The sequence below is a fragment of the Bos indicus genome, chromosome 7 (assembly GCF_029378745.1).
Source record: "Bos indicus isolate NIAB-ARS_2022 breed Sahiwal x Tharparkar chromosome 7, NIAB-ARS_B.indTharparkar_mat_pri_1.0, whole genome shotgun sequence".
Lineage (NCBI taxonomy): Eukaryota > Metazoa > Chordata > Mammalia > Artiodactyla > Bovidae > Bos > Bos indicus.
In genome coordinates this window covers 43,950,460-43,971,048 of record NC_091766.1, presented here as the reverse complement: position 1 = coordinate 43,971,048, position 20,589 = coordinate 43,950,460, and the positions used below count along the sequence as shown (strand labels likewise).

Below are 20,589 nucleotides of genomic sequence, written 5' to 3'. Positions count from 1 at the left end.
AAACTGACATGCCTGGGGCAGGAGGTCTCTCGTAGCCCCTCACCAGCCACCTGGACCTCCAGGTGTGCATGGAGAACCAGCTACTGTGCTCAACCTCATAAAACTGCAAACACAAAAGCTCCAGAACCCCTGCCCTGGCCAGCTTTTCACCTGCTAGTTCCCATCCTTGGCTGAGCCCCAGACAGCGCCCAGGGGTGGCGGCCTGTGTGCACACCCAGCAACCTGCCGCACCCTCTCTGCCCCTCCCAGCACCAGCCGGCCACCCTCTGGGGCCTGAGTGCTAGCAGGCCCCATGGTGTGCTGCGCCCCCAGGAGACCTCACGCTGAATCCCCCCGCTGCTGCACCTTGCTTCTGAGACGGTCCAGCATGGGAAGAGGCCTCAGCTAACCCTCCATCCCCCTGCAGTGGGACAGTGTGAATGACCAAGGTGCTGGGCCCACCTGCCCCACCCATGGGGTGCGTGAGACACCGGTGTGTAGGACCACACAGGCAGAGGCCAGGGCCCACATGCCTGTCAGTCAGCTCCCTCCTTCCCCCATTCTGGGTCTCTCATCACTGTGGCCCCCGCCTGGGGTCTTCGGCTCAGCCCCTGCTCCTCCAGGGCCTCGGTTTCCGCTATGGTGCACAGTCAGGTGGTCAATTTCCCCAGAGACCTGACAACATGGCCCCCAATTCTGCAGAGGAATCACGCCTTGGGAATTAACGTCACAATGCGTTTAGTGCTCAGCATAGTGCGCATACCACCTTCGTTAGGTTTATCCTGGAGGCACCTGGAGGGTAGATTTTTAAATGTTTCTTTTCCAACTGTTGCTCCAAAGGAGAAATACAGCTGATTCATGCTGGTACACCCAGCAGCCTTACTAAACTCACTCCCTCCTGTTTACTGAGCAGCTACTCTGGCCTCCGCACACGGACAGTCAGGCTGTCTGGATGGGTCATGGTGTTTCTTCCTGTCCCATCTTTCCACATTTGGTCCATTCACTGCTGCTGTCGGGAAAGGGTACCCTCTGGGACCCCTCCTGCAGCCTCTATTCTTCCATTCCGATGAGTAAAAGACACCCGTGGGCAAGGAGAGAAAGCCTCCATCTAGTCCTGTTTGTCAGGTTTTGAGTAAAAAACAGGCATGCCTCATGTCCCCCAACATTTTATTATGAAAGCTTCAAATACAGCAAACTGGAGAGCCGGGTGCGCAAAGCCTGCACCCTTGCCACCAGGCGCATCAGCTCGCGGTCTGTTCCACTCTGCTGCACAGCTGCACGGTTGTCACCTGTTCATTCTCAGATGCGTCTCAAAAGTTGTAGACCTCAGTCCCCCGTTTCCTAAGTACTCCAACCTGCAGGCCACCTTTAGTCTGTACTTAGTCCCTGTCTTTCCCTTGGGAAGCGACATTTATCATTGAAGAGCCCTGCATCTGATGAGCTCTGTGCCACCCCACCCCGTCAGGACAGAGCGCATCCCACTCACCTCCCAGAAGAGGCCTTCCTTCAGCAGCGCATCACTTCCTGGCCAGGTCTGCTGGCTTGCCCTGCCCTCCACACCCCCAGTCGCCTGGCTGCTGGCTCCTGGGAGGTGTCTGTTTGGATCTCACGCCCAGTTTTAATTGTACCACCTGTCTTCTGACTGAGCCATACCCTTTTCCTGTGCCATGGACACTGGCATTTTGTCCAGGGGTGCTCTGCAAACAGCACCTCCCAGTACGCAGCTCACCTGCTCCTGCTCTTAACAACACTTCTGGACGTTTAAACTTCGATGATGTCTAACTGGTCCCTTCCAGTAAATGGTAGTCTTATTCTGTCTTGTGGTAGAAACCTCATGTTTTGCCATTTGTGAGCTCCGGGGTTCAGCTGAGTTGAAGGTGAATGTGTGATCTGTGCACACGCACACATGCATGCGGGCATCTGAAGTCTGTGGTTACAGTCTCCCCATGGACCTCAGGTATTCTGGGCTCGGCAGAGGGTGTGAAGAGTAACAGTCTGAGAGGCATGGTGAAGAACAACTCAGGCGGGACACTGTGAGCAGAAGGGAGATGCCAGGGGCTGCCCAGGGCAGGAACAGGGTGCAGGCACTGCATCCAGGGCATGGAGACTCCCCGAGCTCCCCTGCATTCGGCTGAAAACCCAGAGAGCCCATATATTGGGAGGGGGTGACTCCCGCCCTTAAATAAAGTCTGCTCTTGGGCCAGCCTATCAAAGCTGCAAGCCAGCCCCTCATGGGTTCAAGATGAGTCCCCAGGATGAAGCATAATCCAGACCTCACGGGTGCTATCCACGTTGTCCAACATATGATCAAACATCAGTACACATGTGAAAAACGGGAACAGGACCGTAAGAAGGAAAAACAGAATCAAAGGGACCATAGACACTGGCGTTTAAAATAGACACTGCAGACGGGAACCCTCCTACACTGCTGGTAGAAATGTAAGGTCGTGCAGCCACTGTGGAGAGCAGTATGCAGGTTCTTCAGAAATCTAAAAACAGAGCTGCCGTATGATCCTCCAATTGGGCATATATCTAATGAAAACTCTATAAATTCAAAAAGACACATGCACCCCAATGTTCACAGTGGCACTGTTCACAGTAGCCATGATAGGATGCGGAAGCGACCTAAATGCCACGGACAGATGAGTGGATACAGAAGATGTGGTACATATATACAATGGAATACTATTCAGCCATAGAAAAGAATGAAACAATGCCATTTCCTGGTGGTACAGTAGATAAAAATCCACCTGCCAATGCAGGGAGCACAAGTTCCACCCCTGAGCCACAGTGACTGAAACCATCCGCAACGAGAGACGCCACCACAATGAGGAGCTAGTGCACCGCAAAGAAGAAGAGCCCCCGCCAGCCTCAACTAGAGAAGCCTGAGGCAGCAAGGAAGACCCCACAGGGCCAAAAATAAATTTTTTAAAAAGATGAAAAAAAAATGTCTGTATGTGTAACTAAATCACTCTGCTGTACGGTAGAAGTTAATACAACGTTATAAATCAACTATATGCCAATTAAAAAATGACTACTTTAAGTAAATTCAAGAATTAAAGGAAAAGATGGGCAAAATTAACAGATGGAAATAACAGGAAAAATAAGAGGAATCAAATGGAAGTGAAAAATATCATGTATGAAATGAAAATTTCAGTGGATGTACCTAATATATTACAGATGCTGCAGAAGCAAAAAAAGGGTGAACATACAATAAAGAAATGCAAGCTCTCCAGATTGAAGAAAGAAAACAGACTAGGAAAAAACTCAAAGGAACTTGAGGGACCTGTGGGCTAGCATCAAACACTCCTGACAGGCTTCTCAGGTGGCTCAGTGGTAAAGAATCTGCCTGCCAATGCAGATCCCTGGTCCAGGAGGATCCCACATGCCACAGCAACTGAGCCCATGTGCCACGACTGCTGTAGAGCATGCACCCTGGAGCCCGTGCTCTGCAATAGAAGCCGCTGCAACGAGAAGCTCACACACCGCAACTAGAGTGTAGTCCCAACTCAGTACAAATACAGAAAACCCCACACTGCAAGAAGACCCAACACAACCAAAAAGAAACAATTAAAACAACACTCCTAACCGTATGTGACTGGAGTATGAGAAGGAGAAGAAACTGAAGTAGAAAAAATATTTGCAGAAATAACGGCACTCCTTTCCCAAATTTAATGAAGAAGGAAATGGCAACCCACTCCAGCGTTCTTGCCTGGAGAATCCCAGGGACGGGGGAGCCTGGTGGGCTGCCGTCTATGGGGTCGCACAGAGTCGGACACAACTGAGGCAACTTAGCAGCAGCAGCAGCAGTGCAGATCCTACAAACTCAATCCCAAGCAGGATAAACAGAAAACCATACCTAAACAAGGCAGAATCAAAATCTGAAACCAAAGACAAAAAGAAATCTTTGGGGGCTTCCCTGGTGGTCCACTGGTTGGGACTCCACTCTGCAATGCCGGGGATACCAGTTGATCCCTGATCAGGCAAGATCCCACATGCCACGGGGCGACTAAACCTATGTGCCACAACTACTGAACCCACGATCTCAAGCCTGAGAGTTGCAAATACTGAGCCCTGCACACCCTAGAGCTTGTGCTCTGCAACAAGAAGTCACTGCTACGAGATGCCCATGCACTGCAACTAGAGCAGCGCCTGTTGCAAGAAGAGAAAGCCTGTGCCCAGCTTCCTGAAGACCCAGTGCAGGCCAAAAAAAAAAAAATGAAAACAAGACAAACGATACACAGAACGAGGCTCGGCATCAGTCACTGGGGAAAAGCAAATGAATTCCATATTAGGCACCATTTCACACCCACCGACAAGCTCAGAATGGAAAGCCAGCAACCTGAAGTGCAGAGGCGGCTGTGGGACATCCAGCGCTCTCCTGTGCAGCCTGCAGGGTTTAAAGAGGTTCCCGGCTCCGGAAACCAGTCTGGTGGTCCCTCATAAGCACTTACACTCTAGAAGAGCGCCCTGGGGCGGTTTTATTCACAACACCCCAGATCTGGGCACCGGTCCCTAAGCAGGACGAGAGGAGAGAGGAACCCAGAGTCACTTAGGCAGGCGCAGGCAACCAAGTGACTGAGCAGCAGGGGCGGGCGGGGGTGGGCCCGGGAGCCGCGCTGACACCGCTGGCGCTCCAGCCCCGACCAACCTTTACACACGAAGGGCGCAGCACGCAACACATCGGTGTTCTGTACCTGGGTTTCGGAGCAACAACAGAACCTGGATTCTTAAAAAGCATTTTTCTGCTGAAATTACCCAGACCCGTGCGGTTCAGGCTGCCGCCCCAAATGCCAAGGGCAGGACCCAGGGGTGTGAGTGCATGCGCGTGTCCGTGAGAGCAGGTGCACATGCTCCATGGGCAGCAGGGCTGGGTCTCAGCCCCTGACGGGCAGTGAGCGGTGCAGGCCAGGCTGGGGGGAACCCTTGGGAAGTTGCAGGGGGGGATTCCTGTGTCTCCCCCGCCCACACCCCTGCCATCAGCAGCCTGGCCCCGCCCTTGAACCTGGAGCCCTAGAGCCTAGGCGGCAAGGCTCTGCTGGCCCCACTCCAGCGACCTCGCAATCTGCCAAGGTGCAGACTCTAGCCGGGCCTCCACCCAGCCCCATGGGGCTGCCGGACACATTTGACACTGGCAACAACAGCCACGAGCTGGGCAATGACCACTAGACAGGGACTCGGGATCGCCCAGAGCGATATATCCCAGCATATCCCAGGATATGCCCCTGGTCCTCTGCTCTGCCCCATCGGGTACCATGGGCCAGGAGCCCCCAGCACAACTGCTCCTTCCCAGGGGGGCAGAAGCCCCACGCACTTACCTGTGTCCCATCCCCACGACTCCCACCACCCCTGGGGCCCCAGACGTGATCGCACGGGGCTCACCTAGCCGGAGCTCCCCGAAGTTGCCACAGCCTATCTTCTTCCCGACCCGGAAGTTGGGGCCCACCATCAGGACCCCCGAGCTGGTCCCCGAGCTGCGGACGCTGTGGCTGGCCCGACCGGCGGCCTTGGACATTCTCCGGCCCTCCTCCGACTCCCCTTTCCCTCCTTTCTTGTCAAAATCCATAAGTTTGTGGTACCCTGGCCTCTCCACGGTGACTCAGCTGCCGTGCAAATCTGGCTCCACGGAGACCTGCGGTCGCGGCGGCTCTTCGGGGCTAACACCCCATGGCGCCCGGCGCGCTCCGGCTAGTGGGACGCGGGCGCACACGAGGGCCTGGCCGCAGCGCTCATCTCGGTGGCCTCCGGGTCGCACATGGGGGGAGGACTCATGCTGCTGACGGGTCCCGGGGGCTCAAATCTCGTGGCTCTCGGCTGGAGGAGAAACAGAGGCCCGGGTTAGGAGGACACGTGCCTCCCCATCATGCGCCCCGAGGTCCAGAGCACAGCTTGGCCAGACCTGGGACTGGGCGTTCACTGCTGGTGGAACCTCCTTCTGGAAAGATCTGAGGCACTGGTGCAACCTGGAGCCTTTTGGGGGCTGAGGGGTGGGAGGTTCAGGCCTCTTGAGAATCCCACATGCTGCCTGCCCCTGCCCCCCCAAGGACTGCAGGATGGCTGTGTGGGCAGGGGAGATGCCCAATCGAGTGATTGAGGTGCCACCCCCCGCACGCGGCACTGAGCCCTCAAAAGAGGACAGACGCAGAGCAGTACATGCAGGGGCCTCGGAGACAGGCCCCACCATTGACATGGGACTCCAGAGAGGCCCCTCCCTCCCCCACCCAATGTCCAGGCCTCGTTCCAGGAGCTCGTGACCCTGTGGTTAGGTGGGTGACCCGCTGCTTCGGGACAGAAAGCAGGCAAGGAGGGGCTGTGGAAAGCAACACCAGCCTGGCTTCACTTGGCCCAGCAGCCCCCTGCCTTGACAGGGCTGGCTGGGCACGTGTTGCTGGGGTGAGTCCGACCTGGCCTCGCCAGTACAAAGCTGGGGTTGTGGGTGGGATGGCAGGCACCCCCACAGTCCCCCAGGTTGCAGGAGAAGCAGCCCAAACCAAGGGGTGCAGACACATGGGGCAGGTGCCCTGAAGCAACCCAGGCTGTGTCTGTGGTGTGGGCTCCTCCCCCCGCACCCCTTCCTACAGTGCCCTGCATACCAGTCACCCTGTGTCTCGAGAGAGGAGGGTCTCCTCTGCCAGCCATCCCTTCTCTCAGCCACAATCACTGCACCCTCCAACAGGCCTTCCACCACCTCCTGTTCTCTCACACCAAAGTCACAAAAATCTCTCTAGAAAGAAAACACTAGCATCCTCCTCTAACACCTCCCTAGCCCTCCTAGGGCCCAGACTGGCCACTGTGAGGCTCACACCTGTGCCCCTCCCTACCAGGCACTCAAGGGCGGGCACCTGGTGAAGGCCATGCCCACTTAACAGCCAAGGTGAGGGGAGGCAAGGCCAGAGCCAGCTCCTGCCCAGAGGGTAGGGCGGACCAACACCAGGGCCCTGAGGCTTCAGCAGGATCAGCTCTGTAGAGCCTGGTGCCCCAGCCCCTAAATGGGTGCTCACACAGCCTCCAGCGCTGATACATGGAAGGGCCAGGCAGCCCCCTTGTATCACTGACGGCACAGGTGCCAAGAACAGGCTCCAAAGGGGGGACCCCCTGGCCACGTGCCCAAAGGCAGGACCTACAAGCTGGTAGGGCTGAGGCCAGGGTGCTCACACACACGTGTTACAAGCCCGTCCCCGCTCGGGCACAGCCCAGGAGAGTCCCAGACAGGCAGGAGCCCAGGCTTCAGGCCAAACCTCACTGCTTACAGCCGGCAGCGCCCACGCTTCCCAAACACATGAACAGCGTGTACAGACAATCCGACCCCAGCCAAGACCCGCGCACCCAGCTCCACCACTGCTCGGGTTCCTGGCGGCCACATCCGCCTGTGCTAGGGCCCAGCCTGGGGCCTTGTGAATGCGGCTCTTACCACCAGCAGCATGTGCCGCCGCCTGAGACCAGTGGCCTGGCACCTGTGGACAACACACCCATCACTGGGCTCAGGGGCGCTGGCCTGGCCAAGCAGCTGCTGCTCTGCCTTGACCTCCTATCTCCAATGGTTGCACTGTGGGAGACTGGCCAGAACCACTGCAACGCCAAGGGGGATCAGACAGCCCGGCAGGAGTGACCAGAGGGAGGGAGGGGCCTGACGGAGGAGCTGGGGGCTCAGGACAGAGCAGGCTGCCCAGGACAGAGCAGGCTGCCCACCCCCCTGCTCCACGGGCTGGCCTCCACCTCGAGGGGCCATGCTGAGCCCCATTTGCCCACAGTTCCCTGTGGGGGGAGGATGTTCAACCTCAAGGATCTGGGAGTTAACTGTGAACAGCTGCTACAAACTTATAAGGAAATAACTATATTAAAAACATTAATATGCAGTAGAGAGCAAACGACTAATAGGGACCTACAGTAGAGCACAGAGAACTCTACTCGATACTCTCAATGACCTATATGGGAAAAGAATCTAAAGAAAAGTGGGTATGTGTAAACCTATAAGTGGTTCACTTTACTGTATACCTAAAACTAACACAACATTGTCAATCAACTCTACTCCAATAAAATTTAAAAGCAGACAAAACGGCCAGCAAGCCCACTGGGGTGGAGACTGAATGCTTAGTTCTGAGCCCCTGGGACATCTTTATTCACATCTGGAGACGATGACCACAGGGGGCTTACAACCCCTTCCAGAGAGGACAGATCAAAGGCTCTTACTAGACCTTGGTTTCAGAGAAGGCAATGGCACCCCACTCCAGTACTCTTGCCTGGAAAATCCCATGGATGGAGGAGCCTGGTGGGCTGCAGTCCATGAGGTCACTAGCAGTCAGACACAACTGAGCGACTTCACTTTCACTTTTCACTTTCATGCATTGGAGAAGGAAATGGCAACCCACTCCAGTGTTCTTGCCTGGAGAATCCCAGGGACGGGGGAGCCTGGTGGGCTGCCATCTCTGGGGTCGCACAGAGTAGGACACGATTGACGCGACTTAGCAGCAGCAGACCTTGGTTTATGCTTGCAGAGTTGTGCTACAATCACCTCTGGTTCCAGAATGTTCCATCCCCCAAAAGGAGGCCTGGTCCCATCAGCAGTCACCTGCCTCAGCCCCTGACAACCAGGAACCCACTCTCTGTGTCCGTCTATCAGCCTGTTCTGGATGTTTCCCACCAGTGGGATCACACCCTGCGTGTCCTTCTGTGTCTGCTTCTCTCACTGAGCATCGTGTTCTCAGGGTCTGTCCACGTGGTAGCCATTGTCAGGGCTTCTCTTCTTTCCGTGGCTGAGGGATGCTCCTGGGTGTGGAAGGACACACTCACCCATGGAAGGACACCCAGCTGTGTCCACTCTTGGGCAACAGTGAACAGAGTGGCTACAGTGCTTCTGCACAAGTTTCCAGGAGGCCACGTGCTGTCCCCTCCCAGGCACTACCTACGGCTAGAATGGCAGGGTCAGGTGGAGGCTCTAGCTTAATTGCTGAAGGAACTGGAGGCTGCCTCCCGTCAACTGTCCTGCTCCCACCGGAGCTCTCCACTGCCTCGGGGTGGTTCTGATCTGCATTTCCCCAATGGTCCCGCTCCACCTCCAGATACACGCCTTCCCTAGCACTCCCTGCCCCCATCCAGCACTAGACACACTCCTGTGAATCACTCACTGCCTGTGGGAACAGCACCCGCAGGGGATGGGCTAAAGGGCTGAGGGTCTTCACAGGGAGGCGGGACAAGGGCCTTCCCACCTTGGGAGGAGGTGAGCCCGGAGGCCAGAGTGGAGCCTGGCTCAGAGCAGCTGGACACCTGACTTCATGGGAGCTTGTGCCCATGACTCGGTAACACGCCAGTGTGGGATTCCAGCAGAGCGAGCCCATGCCCTGCAAACATCAGGGTACCTCCTGCTCCCAGATATCACACCTGCATGGGTGACCCTCCTTTCTCTGAAATCCTACCAGATTCCACAAGTGGATACCAAAAGCCCCCTACCCCCGGATGGACACTCAGAGGTGGTTTCCTGCCAGATTTTTTTTCCTGTTGGAAATTAACTAAAACACAGGTCCGTGCATGCACCCCCACCCACAAAGGTGCACCAGAGGGGGCCGGAGAGCCCACGGGAAGCTCAAAGACAGCAAGGAGACACCAGCATTCTCCTGTCTCCTTGCCCGAGGACACTGAGGGCACTGCCACCAGGTGCCCCTGCCCACGAGCGGCAGAGGGAGAGCCAGGGAGTGTATGGCTGGGGCAGGACACTGCAGGCCCTCACCCAGGGGATGGAGGAGCCATGTGTGGAGGTCTGGAGGGACAGCAGCCCAACCAGGAAGACCAAACATGGGAACAAAGTAGGGGAGGGGAGGGCTGGAGACTGGGGCTCGACTTCCTGGCCAACAAGATGTGGGTGCATCCGCGTCGATGGAGGAATGGTGGGCAGGGGCACCCATTCTTGCAGTCCCCATGCTGCTGCTGTGACCTACTCATCCCACACAGGCAGGGACTGAGGTCTGGGTCCCACTTTGTGCAGTTTTTATGGGGCAGCATCACCAAACATCACTCTGCCCCGACAATACACACAAGGAACCCTCCAGGAGACCTCACTTCCCTGTGCCCCAACCCCAACTCTCCCAGAGGCCCTCCCCGGTCAGCAGCACAGGGCACCCAGACCCCTGGTGTCCTGCCCTGAGACTCCATTCTGAGCTGTGACCCCTGGTCCAGGCGGGTCATGCTCTCAGCCCCACCCCGAGATCCAGAGCGGCCTCGGCACCTCTGTCTGGCCTCCAGCTGCAAACCTTTCTGAGCCCACAGAGCTGCCTTCTGAAAGCCGCAAAGCCAGGAGGCCTGTGCCCTCGGGCTGGCTGGGAGGTCTCTGGGTGCAGGACGTGAGGCCCAGGGCAGGGACTCTGCCCCCGCAGCCCCTCCTTCAGCACTGCCTCTGGGGACCCCGGTAAGGCCCAGTGCCTACTGTAAGTGAGCCTTTGCACCAGGAGCGCCATGCTGGCTCCCATGCCGTGTCCCTGGGGTCCGGCGAGCAGCACAGGGACAGCGACCAGGCCTGAAACTAGAAGCTGTGGTGGGTGTGCTGCCCCAGCCCGGCCCCCCAGCCCATATGGCCCTGGCAAGACACCAGAGGCCCGACCCATCCGTCAGGCTCTGGACAACAAGGCAGGCGTGTGGCCACCACAAGGTCACCACCTGCAAGGGACAGTGGCCACCAGGAGACGGGTGAGGAGTCCAGACCCTAACCCTCCCAGAGACAGGACGCCAGTGCCTACTCACCCCGTGAACAGCAGCTACCACCCACCACACCATAGGGGTCTTCCTGGGTCCTCTCTCGGGACCTCAAGGGGGACGGCCAGAGCGAGTCACCCATTGGCCTGACGGGTGCAGGAACGACAGAGTGGACACAGGACTAAAAGTGAGCTAAACGCTGCCAGGAGCCGGAAGTCGGTAGGTGCCCCGGCCCACCTGGTGAACCAGGAAGCGGGTGTGTATGATGTCAGCACAGGCGCTAAAACTCATGGGGGGAGAAAGGGAGCCCAGCCCTACACCTGACCCGAAAGCAAGCCAGTCTCACCCCACCAGCATGGACCCCAGTTCCTCCCTCCCAAGGGCACCCGGACTCACTCCTCGCTCAGGGAAGGCCCCCAGGGGTGTGGACTCTGCTCAGGCCCTCGTGGTCAACTTAAGCCCCAGGCAGGCAGGGCTCCCAGCCCACCCCCAACCCCCCCAGCGACCCCCGGCCTGCCTTCCAGCTCAGGGGGCTTACCTGCTGCGTTCTCCTGGGGGTCCTCCATCTTGTCAGGGCCAGGCCCAGGCCCCCTGGCAGGGGCCCCAGGAACCCCCTTCTCTGACCGTCTCCACCCAGTGATGTCACAGTCCCCACTGACATCATGGGCACAGCCCTGGGCCAGAGTCAGGATGCATCTGGAGCAGTGGCAGCAGCTTCCCTCCTGGGGGTGGCCCCACCACACACTGCGGGCTCTGCCGTGGTAGCCACCCGGGAAGCGCAGGGCTCTGGGACGACCCTGGCCACAGCCTCCCTCAGGCACTTCCAGACACACACGTCCCCCTCCTCAGGCTGAGCCTACTGACTTGTATAGGCAGGGCCTCCCTCCAGGAGTCACCCAGGCCCTGGGCCCGAGAAGCCACGAGAACCCCAAGTGCCAGGTTGTGGCACCTACGCACCACTCCCTGAAAGGGACTCAGGCTCTGGAGATGCGCCAGCCAGGGGGGCCGCAGCCTGGAAGCCTGAGGTCACTGACAGTGTTACAGCAGAAAGAAAGGGACTGGGCCGAGAACGGGGACCAGACCCCAGGACAAGGCCAGCGTCCAAACAGTATCAAGCAGAAACGGTTCACGACATAGGATTTACGACAACGGAACACAACCCTAGATAAATGGGAAAGGAGGGAGCACCCGCCAGGCAGGGGCTGCAGCAAACCTGAGGGAAAGGCCCTGTGCGAGGACATGCAGGGTTCACTGAGAAAGGCAAGGAAGACGGTCAGAGTTCACGCTCGGGGTCATGAAGAGCAGGTGTGGGCAGATGCGCAGGTTCAGCCAAGTTACAGACGAGCCCAGAAGGATGTGGGACTCTGCACTTTCCTGCAGCTTTCCACGGACTTAAACACGTGCATGTCAAACCCCTCGGCCCCTTTCCAGCACGCAGCAGGCGCTTCCATGGTGGGGGCGGGGTTGCTGGACATCAGGAATGGGTGGGGCCAGGCCATGGGCTTGCTGGAGTGACCAACAGCTCGCTCCCTGGGCGCACTTGAAAGCCCCCACAACTGAGAGCTAAGAGAGGGATGTGGAAAAGAGGGATCGGGGAGGGACACAAAAGGCGCTCAAACGACGCATAACGCCTGGTGAGAAGGGACAACTGAAGGCACGGAGCTGGGGCTAGGCGGCCACACGGGCCACAAACGAGAAGACAGGTACACATACAGGAATGGCTGTACTCCCACAGAAGGGCTGGCGACTGGCAGAGCCCGGGGGCCTGGGGCAGAGAGGACGGGGGAAACGCGGACCCTGGCTGAGGACGATGCACCAGGACCAGCCCATCAGCTGCGATGTGAGTGACACTCAATGGAGGTGTGACCCACGGGGACCCCAAACTGACCCACAGACTCGCTATAAACCTAACATTGCTCTGAAACAAGAGTCTATTTAAAAAACAACCTCCACCACCTCTGGCAGCACCCCCCAGACCACCTCTCCCTCTACACGGTGCGAGGTGGGCACACTCCTGCCCAGGACCTTTGCACCCGCAGCCTAGCACCCGCCCAGCCCCTCGGCCTCCACCAGAGCACTCGCCATGCCACCAGTCCAGCAGGCACCCGTCCCAGGGACACAGTGGGCGCCAGGCAGGAGCACAGCTGCTCCTTGGCATCGGGGTCCACAATCCCCAAAGCAGAGCAGGGAGGCCAGGTGACACCCTGGCCAGAGAGAAAGATGGAGCCCCAGCTGAGCACGGGGAGGGGACACAAGCCCTGAAAATGATGGAAACGTGGACTCTGGGGCCAGATGAGGGGGAGACGCCTGATGACCTCTGGAATCCTGGCTGGCCTCTGCTAGCAGGTGCAAACTCTCCTGAGCTCAGAAAGGTGGAGAGGGGAATGGGAGAGCTGGGCTGGACCACCCTCCAGAGTGTGTAGCCTCAGCCCAGGGCAAGGGGCTGTGTGGGCAGACACATTAAAGACATTAAAGGGCCAGAGCACCTGCAGACCCACCAGAAAACCACATGCCCTGTCTCCCCGTCTTACCGGAGCTGGCCGAGCATCACTCATCCACCCAGCTCCCCTGCTGGGGGAGATGGCTCCTTTAGTCTGGACAGGTCCTCAGAGATTGGCACATCCTAGACAAGGACCCAGCCCCTCTGCTCAGGACTGATGGTGGGGGGAGGACCAGCACCCGCCTACCACATGGGATCCCGTGTCCCAACTGGAGCCTCCCCAGACCTGGTGCAGCAGGGAGAGGGCCAGGCCAAGGCACAGGAGCACAAGCCCCCGGGAGGATGGCTTCACTCCTGTGGGGGAAGCTGGAATGGTCTCTCTCCCCAAGAAGGAGGAGACCCACGGCCACTCCCAAAGGGGGTTGCGGAGCACAGCGAGCAGCCAGACCTGCCTGTTACACACCCATGGTGTATGGGGGTTTGGAAGGACGTCACTGACGCGTGAACAGTGCCCACCGCCTGATTCTGAGTGAGTTCTCAAAACTTTCCCACGCTTGGCCGAAACACCCATTTTCCTCAATGTGTGCGTGTCTTTTGCCCCTGAAAAACACCGACGACGGGATGGGATCTACAGTAACACGCGGCCAAGGCACCTGGCCCCGTGGGGCTGCAGTCCCTCCCGGCACCCAACAGGCCTGCTCAGAGGGGCACCAGGATGGAAGACCCCGGGCTGGCCTGGGGGTCTGAGACGCCAAGGGGCAGAGCCGCCCTGGCCCAGGTCCTCTGAAGGGCTGGCGCTCCAGAAACTGCAGGGCAGCGGGAAGACGGTCTTCCAGAAAATGGCCAGGGTTCCCAGGCCTGGAGGAGGCAGAGACACTATGACCAAGGGTCGGACCCTATAACGCAGGACAGGACGCAGAACCTGGAGAGGGAGCCTGCAAGGACGGGGACAATCAGGACCCTCCTCCACAGCAGGTGGCACAGAAGACGAAGCAGCCACTGTGGAAAAGACAGCAATTCCTCACAAGAGTCACCACTCGATCTCCTCAGTATCCACCCGCGGGAACCGAGAACACATCCACACAGACCCGTGTGCACAGCACGCAGGCATCCACAGCCGCTGGACTCACGACTGCTACGCGGCCCACACAACCCAGTGAACACACGTGTCCCTCCACACGGGAGTGTCCTTCAACCAAGAAAAGGGGTGACGCCCTGACATTCATTACCACATGGAGGGACCCTGAGAACACGATGCTCAGTGAGGGCAGCAGACACAGAAGGACCCACAGGGTGTGAGTCCGCTGATGGGAAACATCCAGAACAGGACGATCCACAGACAACATTGTGGGGTAGTGGTTCTCAGGGGCTGTGGTTCTTTTGGGGTGACAGATGTTCTGGAATTGATTCTGGTGATAGTTGCACAACTTGTGAATACACTAAAACCACCGAGGTCTCCTCTCCAGTGAACTTTACGGTCGGTGAGGTGTATCTTAATTAAAGCCAGTGTAGCATGTGGCATCACAATAAAGCTGTCAGGAAGGGCGTGGGGCTGGGCGCGCGGCCCAGAGCAGGGCTCCTCTGTCCAGTGTGGGTCAAAGTCCGACCCTCAGGCAGCTGCCAGAGCCACACCTCCCACTCCTGTGACAGATGCGGTAACCATTTCAGACAGGAATCAAGAGGTGTGCACCCACAGGAAGAGAAGCCAGGGAGAAGGCGGGGAGGGGAGGAAGGAGAGCTTGGTCCTCCCCAGCAGCGCTGGCCCAGGCCGAGGGGACACAGAACTCACCCACTGCTCGCCCAGCGCTCTTCAAACTAGCCAGGGCGGCCACCCGGCTCATGCTTACCCGCACCCACCCCGGGCTGCCCTCCCCACCCGAGCCACCCTGCTGGCCTCTGGCCCGTCTCTATCCATGAGCTGGCAGCACTCCAACCTTGGTCCCCCAGATTGGCCATGAGCTGGGGAAAAACCCCTGGCTGAGAGGCTGCATCACAATCACCAGATGCCCCACCTGCCCCCAGATGCTGGCTGGAAGGACCACCACCGGATCGCAGAGGTTCCACTCCAACCCACCAGCGCCAATGCGGCCCTGAGCCCCAGACGGACGGGAGGAGGACGCCAGCCTACGGTGGCCAGACGCAGATTAAACACCAGACGCCCAGCAGACAACAGAAGGTCAGATAAGCAATGAGTTAACCTTTACTGCAAGTGTGTCCCACATGCCACCCGGGGTAGTTTATGCCAGGCGACTTTCGACCGTTTGTAGGAACTACAATTGCGCCTGGCGCCCCACGCTTTATCAGCAATATCTGGCCACGCCTGACAGCCGTGCCGACAGCCTCCCGGCAGGACTCAATCCCCAGGGCCCTGATGTTTTTCTACTCAAGCTCTGTATTTGTTAAAATAGAGTGTTTCCAATGAAAATTTAAGCTTCCAAATGGTGATAAGCCACACACACCCAAATATGAAGGATGTAAACTATCTCAACAGTAACCTCTCACACCGACGACGTGTTTGACCGTTTCTCAGATACCCCAAACTAAATGAGATAAACAGGTCACCTGTTTCTTTCTACTTTCTAACCAGCATACTGCCCACCATCCACGTAGCTCTCATCCTGTCCGTATTGGGGGCAGGGGCTGTGGGTCTTGACAGATATGTCTGCCTCCAAAAGACTCGGGACCACTTCCCCCCAGGGCACCAGCATGACCATTTCTGACTGGGAAGTCGAGGCCAGGGTGTGAGAGGCGCCAGGCATGCCCTACAGCCTGCCTGGGTTGGGGGCACAAGTTGGGGGCACAAGCCAGGGGCACGTGGGGACTAGCCAGGCTGGAGCTTCTGGGCCAAGGGTCTCATCATAGACTCCCCGGGCCGGCCACACAGGAAGCCCCAAAAGCCCAGCCACAGCCTGGAGACCAGAAATAAACCAGGAGGGACCGTGCGGGTCACCCTTGGGCCAGCAGGAGAGCGGCCCGAGGCAAGAGCAGGGGACACTGCCCTGTGGGGGGACCTCAGCCAGCCACCACGTCCAGTCCACAGGAGCAGTATCCCTCCTGACTTGCTTCCACAGACTTCCTGCTCCCGAGGGCAGAGGCATGGGGCTTGTGGAAGCCCAGAGACAGGCTCAGGGAGGCCCTGAGATGGGCACCCGCAAGCCCCTCAGCTGCAGCTCACTGCGCACTGCAGGCTGGTGGGAAACGGCGAGGTGGGTGCTCACTGGACCCGACTGCCTTGACTTGACACCGGGCAATGCCTAGACATTGTCCCTATGTGGCTGCCCTCGAGAATGACCTGCTCCAGCACCCACAGGGCAGAGGGGACAGACCTGGCCTAGAGAGCACGTCCCTGCCTACAGCTTCAGAGGAAACAAGCCCATGTCCCGGGGCCGGCACGGGGAGGGAGGACTAGGCCTGGGCAAAGAGCCCCACAGCTGCTCCCTGCTGGTGTGAGAGTAGAGGCCGAGGCAGGGCACTGGCGGAGGACACAAGGGGTCCTGAAAGCTGCCAGTGCCTCAGGTGAAGCCACACAAGCAAAGGGCTGCCAGGCCAGTGGGTCTCCGTGGGCGACTCCTAGCACACGGTGTGATATGGTTCCTATAAGATGCCAGGCTCCCAGTGTGGGCCCTGGAATAACCCCCAAGCCAATTCTAGAACCCACAAGGAAGGGAGCCCTCAGGGCTCTGCACTCTAGGCACCAACCCCATCCCTCTGTTGCACCCCTCTTCTCTCTCAAAGCCCTTGGTCTTCCCAGAATTATCTCCCTTGGATTCTTCATCTCAGCCTACTCCCCATCCAGGTGCCCCACACGCAGCCCCGCTGGGTCACCCACCAGGCTCCCAGAGAGCCCTGCCACGTGCCCATCAGCTGGGCCCTGGGACTGCAGTGAGCACGAGGGTCACTGAAAACTCTCATTGAGGTTCCATGGAGGCTGTGGGTCCCACAGGGAGTGACACTGCCCTGCAACCCTGCCCTGCAACCTGGGGTGGGAACAGCCGGACCTCCAAAATGGGGATCATGCTGGATCACGCCAGGGGTGATGTTTAAGCACAGCTTTTTAACACTCTGAGGTGTGTCATGAACCAACACAAAGTCGTGATGCATGAGGTGTATCTGTTTCTACCTTTGAACAGTGATGCCGTGACCCAGGACGACACAGGACACTATCTGCACCTGGGTGCCCCCGCCCTCCACCTGCTGGAGAGACTTCCGTTGCCTTTCCATTCACGCAGAGGCACTGCCAGCGGGGGCACTGGCGAGAGCAGCCCTGCCAGTGGCTCAGGCGCAGGGACACCTGGCTGGCGCCGACGCACGCACTCACGCACACACGTGCGCATGTGTTCTGCAGGCTAGATCTATGCAGCGAGGGGAAGGGCTCGCCCTCCTTAATTTAAGCTACCTGGCTTCTGCCACTCACTGAAAGGGACTTACAGGAAAGCTGCAGACACCTGGGCAAGCCAGATCAGTGGACCATCCTGGGTGCCGAGGGGACACGTGGGGTTCTGAGAAGGAAACGCCGCCATTACCCCCTGCCTGAGAATCCCACCGGCCATCTGTATGGACCCCCACATCACAAGGGTATGTAGGTTCTGCCAGGAGCTCAGTGGAAAATGGGCAGGACTGAGGGGCTGAGGCCAGAGGAGCCGGTCTTCCCACCCTGAGCCTCTTGCTCAGGCTGCATCCAGTGGGCAGAGAGGGTCCTGAGGAGCACAGGCCTTGGCAGAGTGAAGGTCCTCCTCCTGGAGGTCACTTGGGCCTCGCTTACTCATATGTAGAAAGGGAGCTTGGGGACTCGCCCAGCAAGGCCCCCAAGTGCCCGAATAGGGTGGGGCAGGTGCAGAACTGCTCAAAGTGGGACCTTCTGCACCACCGGGCCTCGTTTCCTGACCAGGCAACAGAAAGAATCCTGACTCGTGGCTTAGCGCGCACCTGCTGCCTGGATCACAACAGCAAGGCCCCCATTCAGGTACGACAACCCCAGAGAAACACCCAACACTGATGGTGACCACAACCCAACCCACACATGCAGCTCCTTTACAAAAGCCCTTTCCAGGGAAACCAACGGTTCCCCCCACCACGCTGACCTGCCCGACGCGCCCCCAGCCCTGCTGCCAGCTCCCCCCCCAGACTAAGGCCTTGTAAAGCCTCTCTGTAAGGCCTCTGTGGTCCCGGGGGGAGGGGGGTAGGTCTAGAAACTTTTTAAGACAGAGACCAAGCCCCACAAGAGCCCTGAAGAGAAACGCTGCACCTCTGAGGCAGCCATGGCAAGTCCACCCGACGAGGCTTTCCTGGTGTCCCAGGCTGTCCAGGAGACATGCCCTGTCCCCAGGTACTGCCTTGTGGGGGCTGGGCCCTCCCTGAGCGCTACCCACCAGTAGATCCCCAAGGCTCAGGTGGCCCTGCAGCTGTCCGGAACACCTCTCAGCTGGCTGGCTTCCCTGGAGCTGGGATGAACAGATAGGACGCGTTCAGTTTATTAAAAAAAAAAAAAAAAAAACCTCACCTACTTCCTCTTGCAACCCAGAGGTAATTACTAGGTAGTTAGAAGGAGGAGGTGGTTCAGATGGAATCAGAAGCCACAGTTCAGAGGAGTCTGTGCTCACAGGACCTGCTGTCACAGTTCAGAGCCAGGTGACTAGATGCCTGTCCCCAACCCGCCTCAGAGAAATGACAGAGATCCAGAATCAGATGGGAAGGCCTGACAGCAGGGGGGTCAAAAACCAGAGCCCTGCCCAATGCCTGCTGCAGACCTTGGGGTGTTGCCTATAGCTGGGGTGGAGGTCCAGCCAGCTCCTTCCAGATCTCCTTCCCTCTCTCCACTGCCAGATGCAGCAGACACAACTGGCCCCCCGAATCTGGGAGCTGCCCCCCACCAGCTAGATTCCCACCCCACACTCACCACCCCCATTCCATTCCTCAGAGGCTGGGCCACAGATACCACCGCAGGGGTTGAACTAAACATCTGGGGCTCAAGAGACAATAAGATGGGCCAGTAAAGTCTTGTCTAGCCCTGTGTGTGCTGCTGAGGGAGCTATAGTCAGCCTGCCCTCCCACCCCCACCCCAACCTCTGCCTGCAGAGCCCAGAGGAGGCCACAATTCAGTGGAAACACAGCAGATAAAAACAAACTCCTGGCAACGACCACAAACTTCCCCCAGCAGCTCAGTCTGCTCCCCTCGGGGGCCACATCTAGCCCCCCAGCGGCTACCCCCCCTTCCCTATCAGAGCCATCCTCCCCCTCAGATTCGTGTTTCCCCACTCATCCCTCACACCCTGAGCCAAAGGAGCCCCTGGGGGGGGGGGGGGGGTCAGGAAACGCCAACTGAGCCTGTCTATGTCCCTCAGGGCAGGGACGAAGGTGCCCAGAAGCCCCTCAGGATGGATGTGTGGGCACTCCCAGGAGCTCCAGACACTGGCCCGGCCTGGAGCCCCCTATTGAGGGGACTGGGGAGAGAATGCTGGACTCCACCTACGTGCACGGAACCCTCCAGGCCGTTTCCTGCAAACAATGCCATCCGGAGGCCAAGGGAATAACCCAGCTGCCCAAAGCCGGCCCAGGACGACGCCCCGGACGTCAGAGCAGGGCTTTCTCTCAGGCCCCCAGCCCGGTCCTGAACGCCTCCCCTGAGAAAACTGGGGCAGAGGGAGCAGGGGAAGCGCAGGACAGGGAGGGGGTGGTGTGGCTGCCGGGCACGCAGACGTCGGCCCCCCCCTCCTTCATCTGAAGTGTTTCCGGAAAACAAAGCCGGTGGCGAGGGCGGAAGGAGGAGGCGCAGCCCGGCGAGCGCCGGGAGTTCCTGAGCGTCCCACAACAGGTCCCCCAGCCCAGACCCCTCCTGCTGTTCCCCTTTCCTGCCCGCAGCTCCCCCAACATATCTGCAGGGCCACAAAGGGGCGAGTGTGCGCGCCAGCGTGGGGAGGAGCGACGGGCCCAGCGGAGAAGGCTGGAAGGGTGGGAAGCCAGGGGGAATGGGCAGTGGGCTTGAGCACTGGGGGGGCAGTGAAGGAGGGAGGTGGGGTGGGGCTGAGGGAAGGACAGGCCAGCAGTCAGGAGTGACGAATCCGTGGAGAACACTGAGGTCTGGAGTGAGGGAACAGTAGAGTGTGGAGAGAGAAATGGAGGAGGAGGGGAATAGTGAGGTCAGTAGTGTGAGGATCTGTAGGGAGTGACAAGTGGCAGGACCTGAGTTTGGGAGTCACTGGCAACGACAAGGTCTGGAGTGCAAGGGGGTGGGAATGAGGAGTTGGGTCGACAGTGTGGGGGTCACTGGGCTGTAGGGGCAGTTGGGGTCGCCGTGGGGGGTGCAGTCGGGAGTGCAGGGCTTCACAAGAGCAGGTCCACATTGTGGGCGTCTGCGAGGTCCGGGAGTCCGAACTGCGGGGAGTAGGGGGTGCGGGGTCTGAGGAGTCTTCGAGACATATGAGCAGAGGGTCTGGGGGTCCGCGGGGGTGGGGCCGCAGGGCCAGGGCGCGTGTCCGCCGCCGCCAGCG

The 20,589-nt window shown here is 58.7% G+C and overlaps 1 protein-coding gene and 1 long non-coding RNA gene across 5 annotated transcripts in view; one reads left to right on the top strand and one right to left on the bottom strand.

Moving 5' to 3' along the window:
- Positions 1-20,589, bottom strand: part of CSNK1G2 (casein kinase 1 gamma 2) — a 31,335-nt gene that overhangs the window by 10,509 nt on the left and 237 nt on the right. For 2 of the 4 annotated variants that reach the window (XR_011567668.1, XM_019964896.2), the window contains exon 2: positions 5,362-5,793. The exons of 1 other annotated variant lie outside the window; for it this stretch is intronic. Coding sequence is in view for 1 of the 3 variants with exons in the window: in XM_019964896.2 (XP_019820455.1) it covers positions 5,362-5,545 (184 nt within the window). In the remaining 2 variants the exon portion in view is untranslated. Of the gene's footprint in view, positions 1-5,361; positions 5,794-20,589 lie in introns of those variants that run through there. One more of the 4 variants, XM_070793577.1, reaches the window with a different exon arrangement.
- On the top strand, positions 17,135-20,121 carry LOC139184154 (uncharacterized). The gene is made up of 3 exons (XR_011567669.1): positions 17,135-17,677; positions 17,991-18,065; positions 19,444-20,121. It is a non-coding gene; the product is annotated as an uncharacterized lncRNA (long non-coding RNA).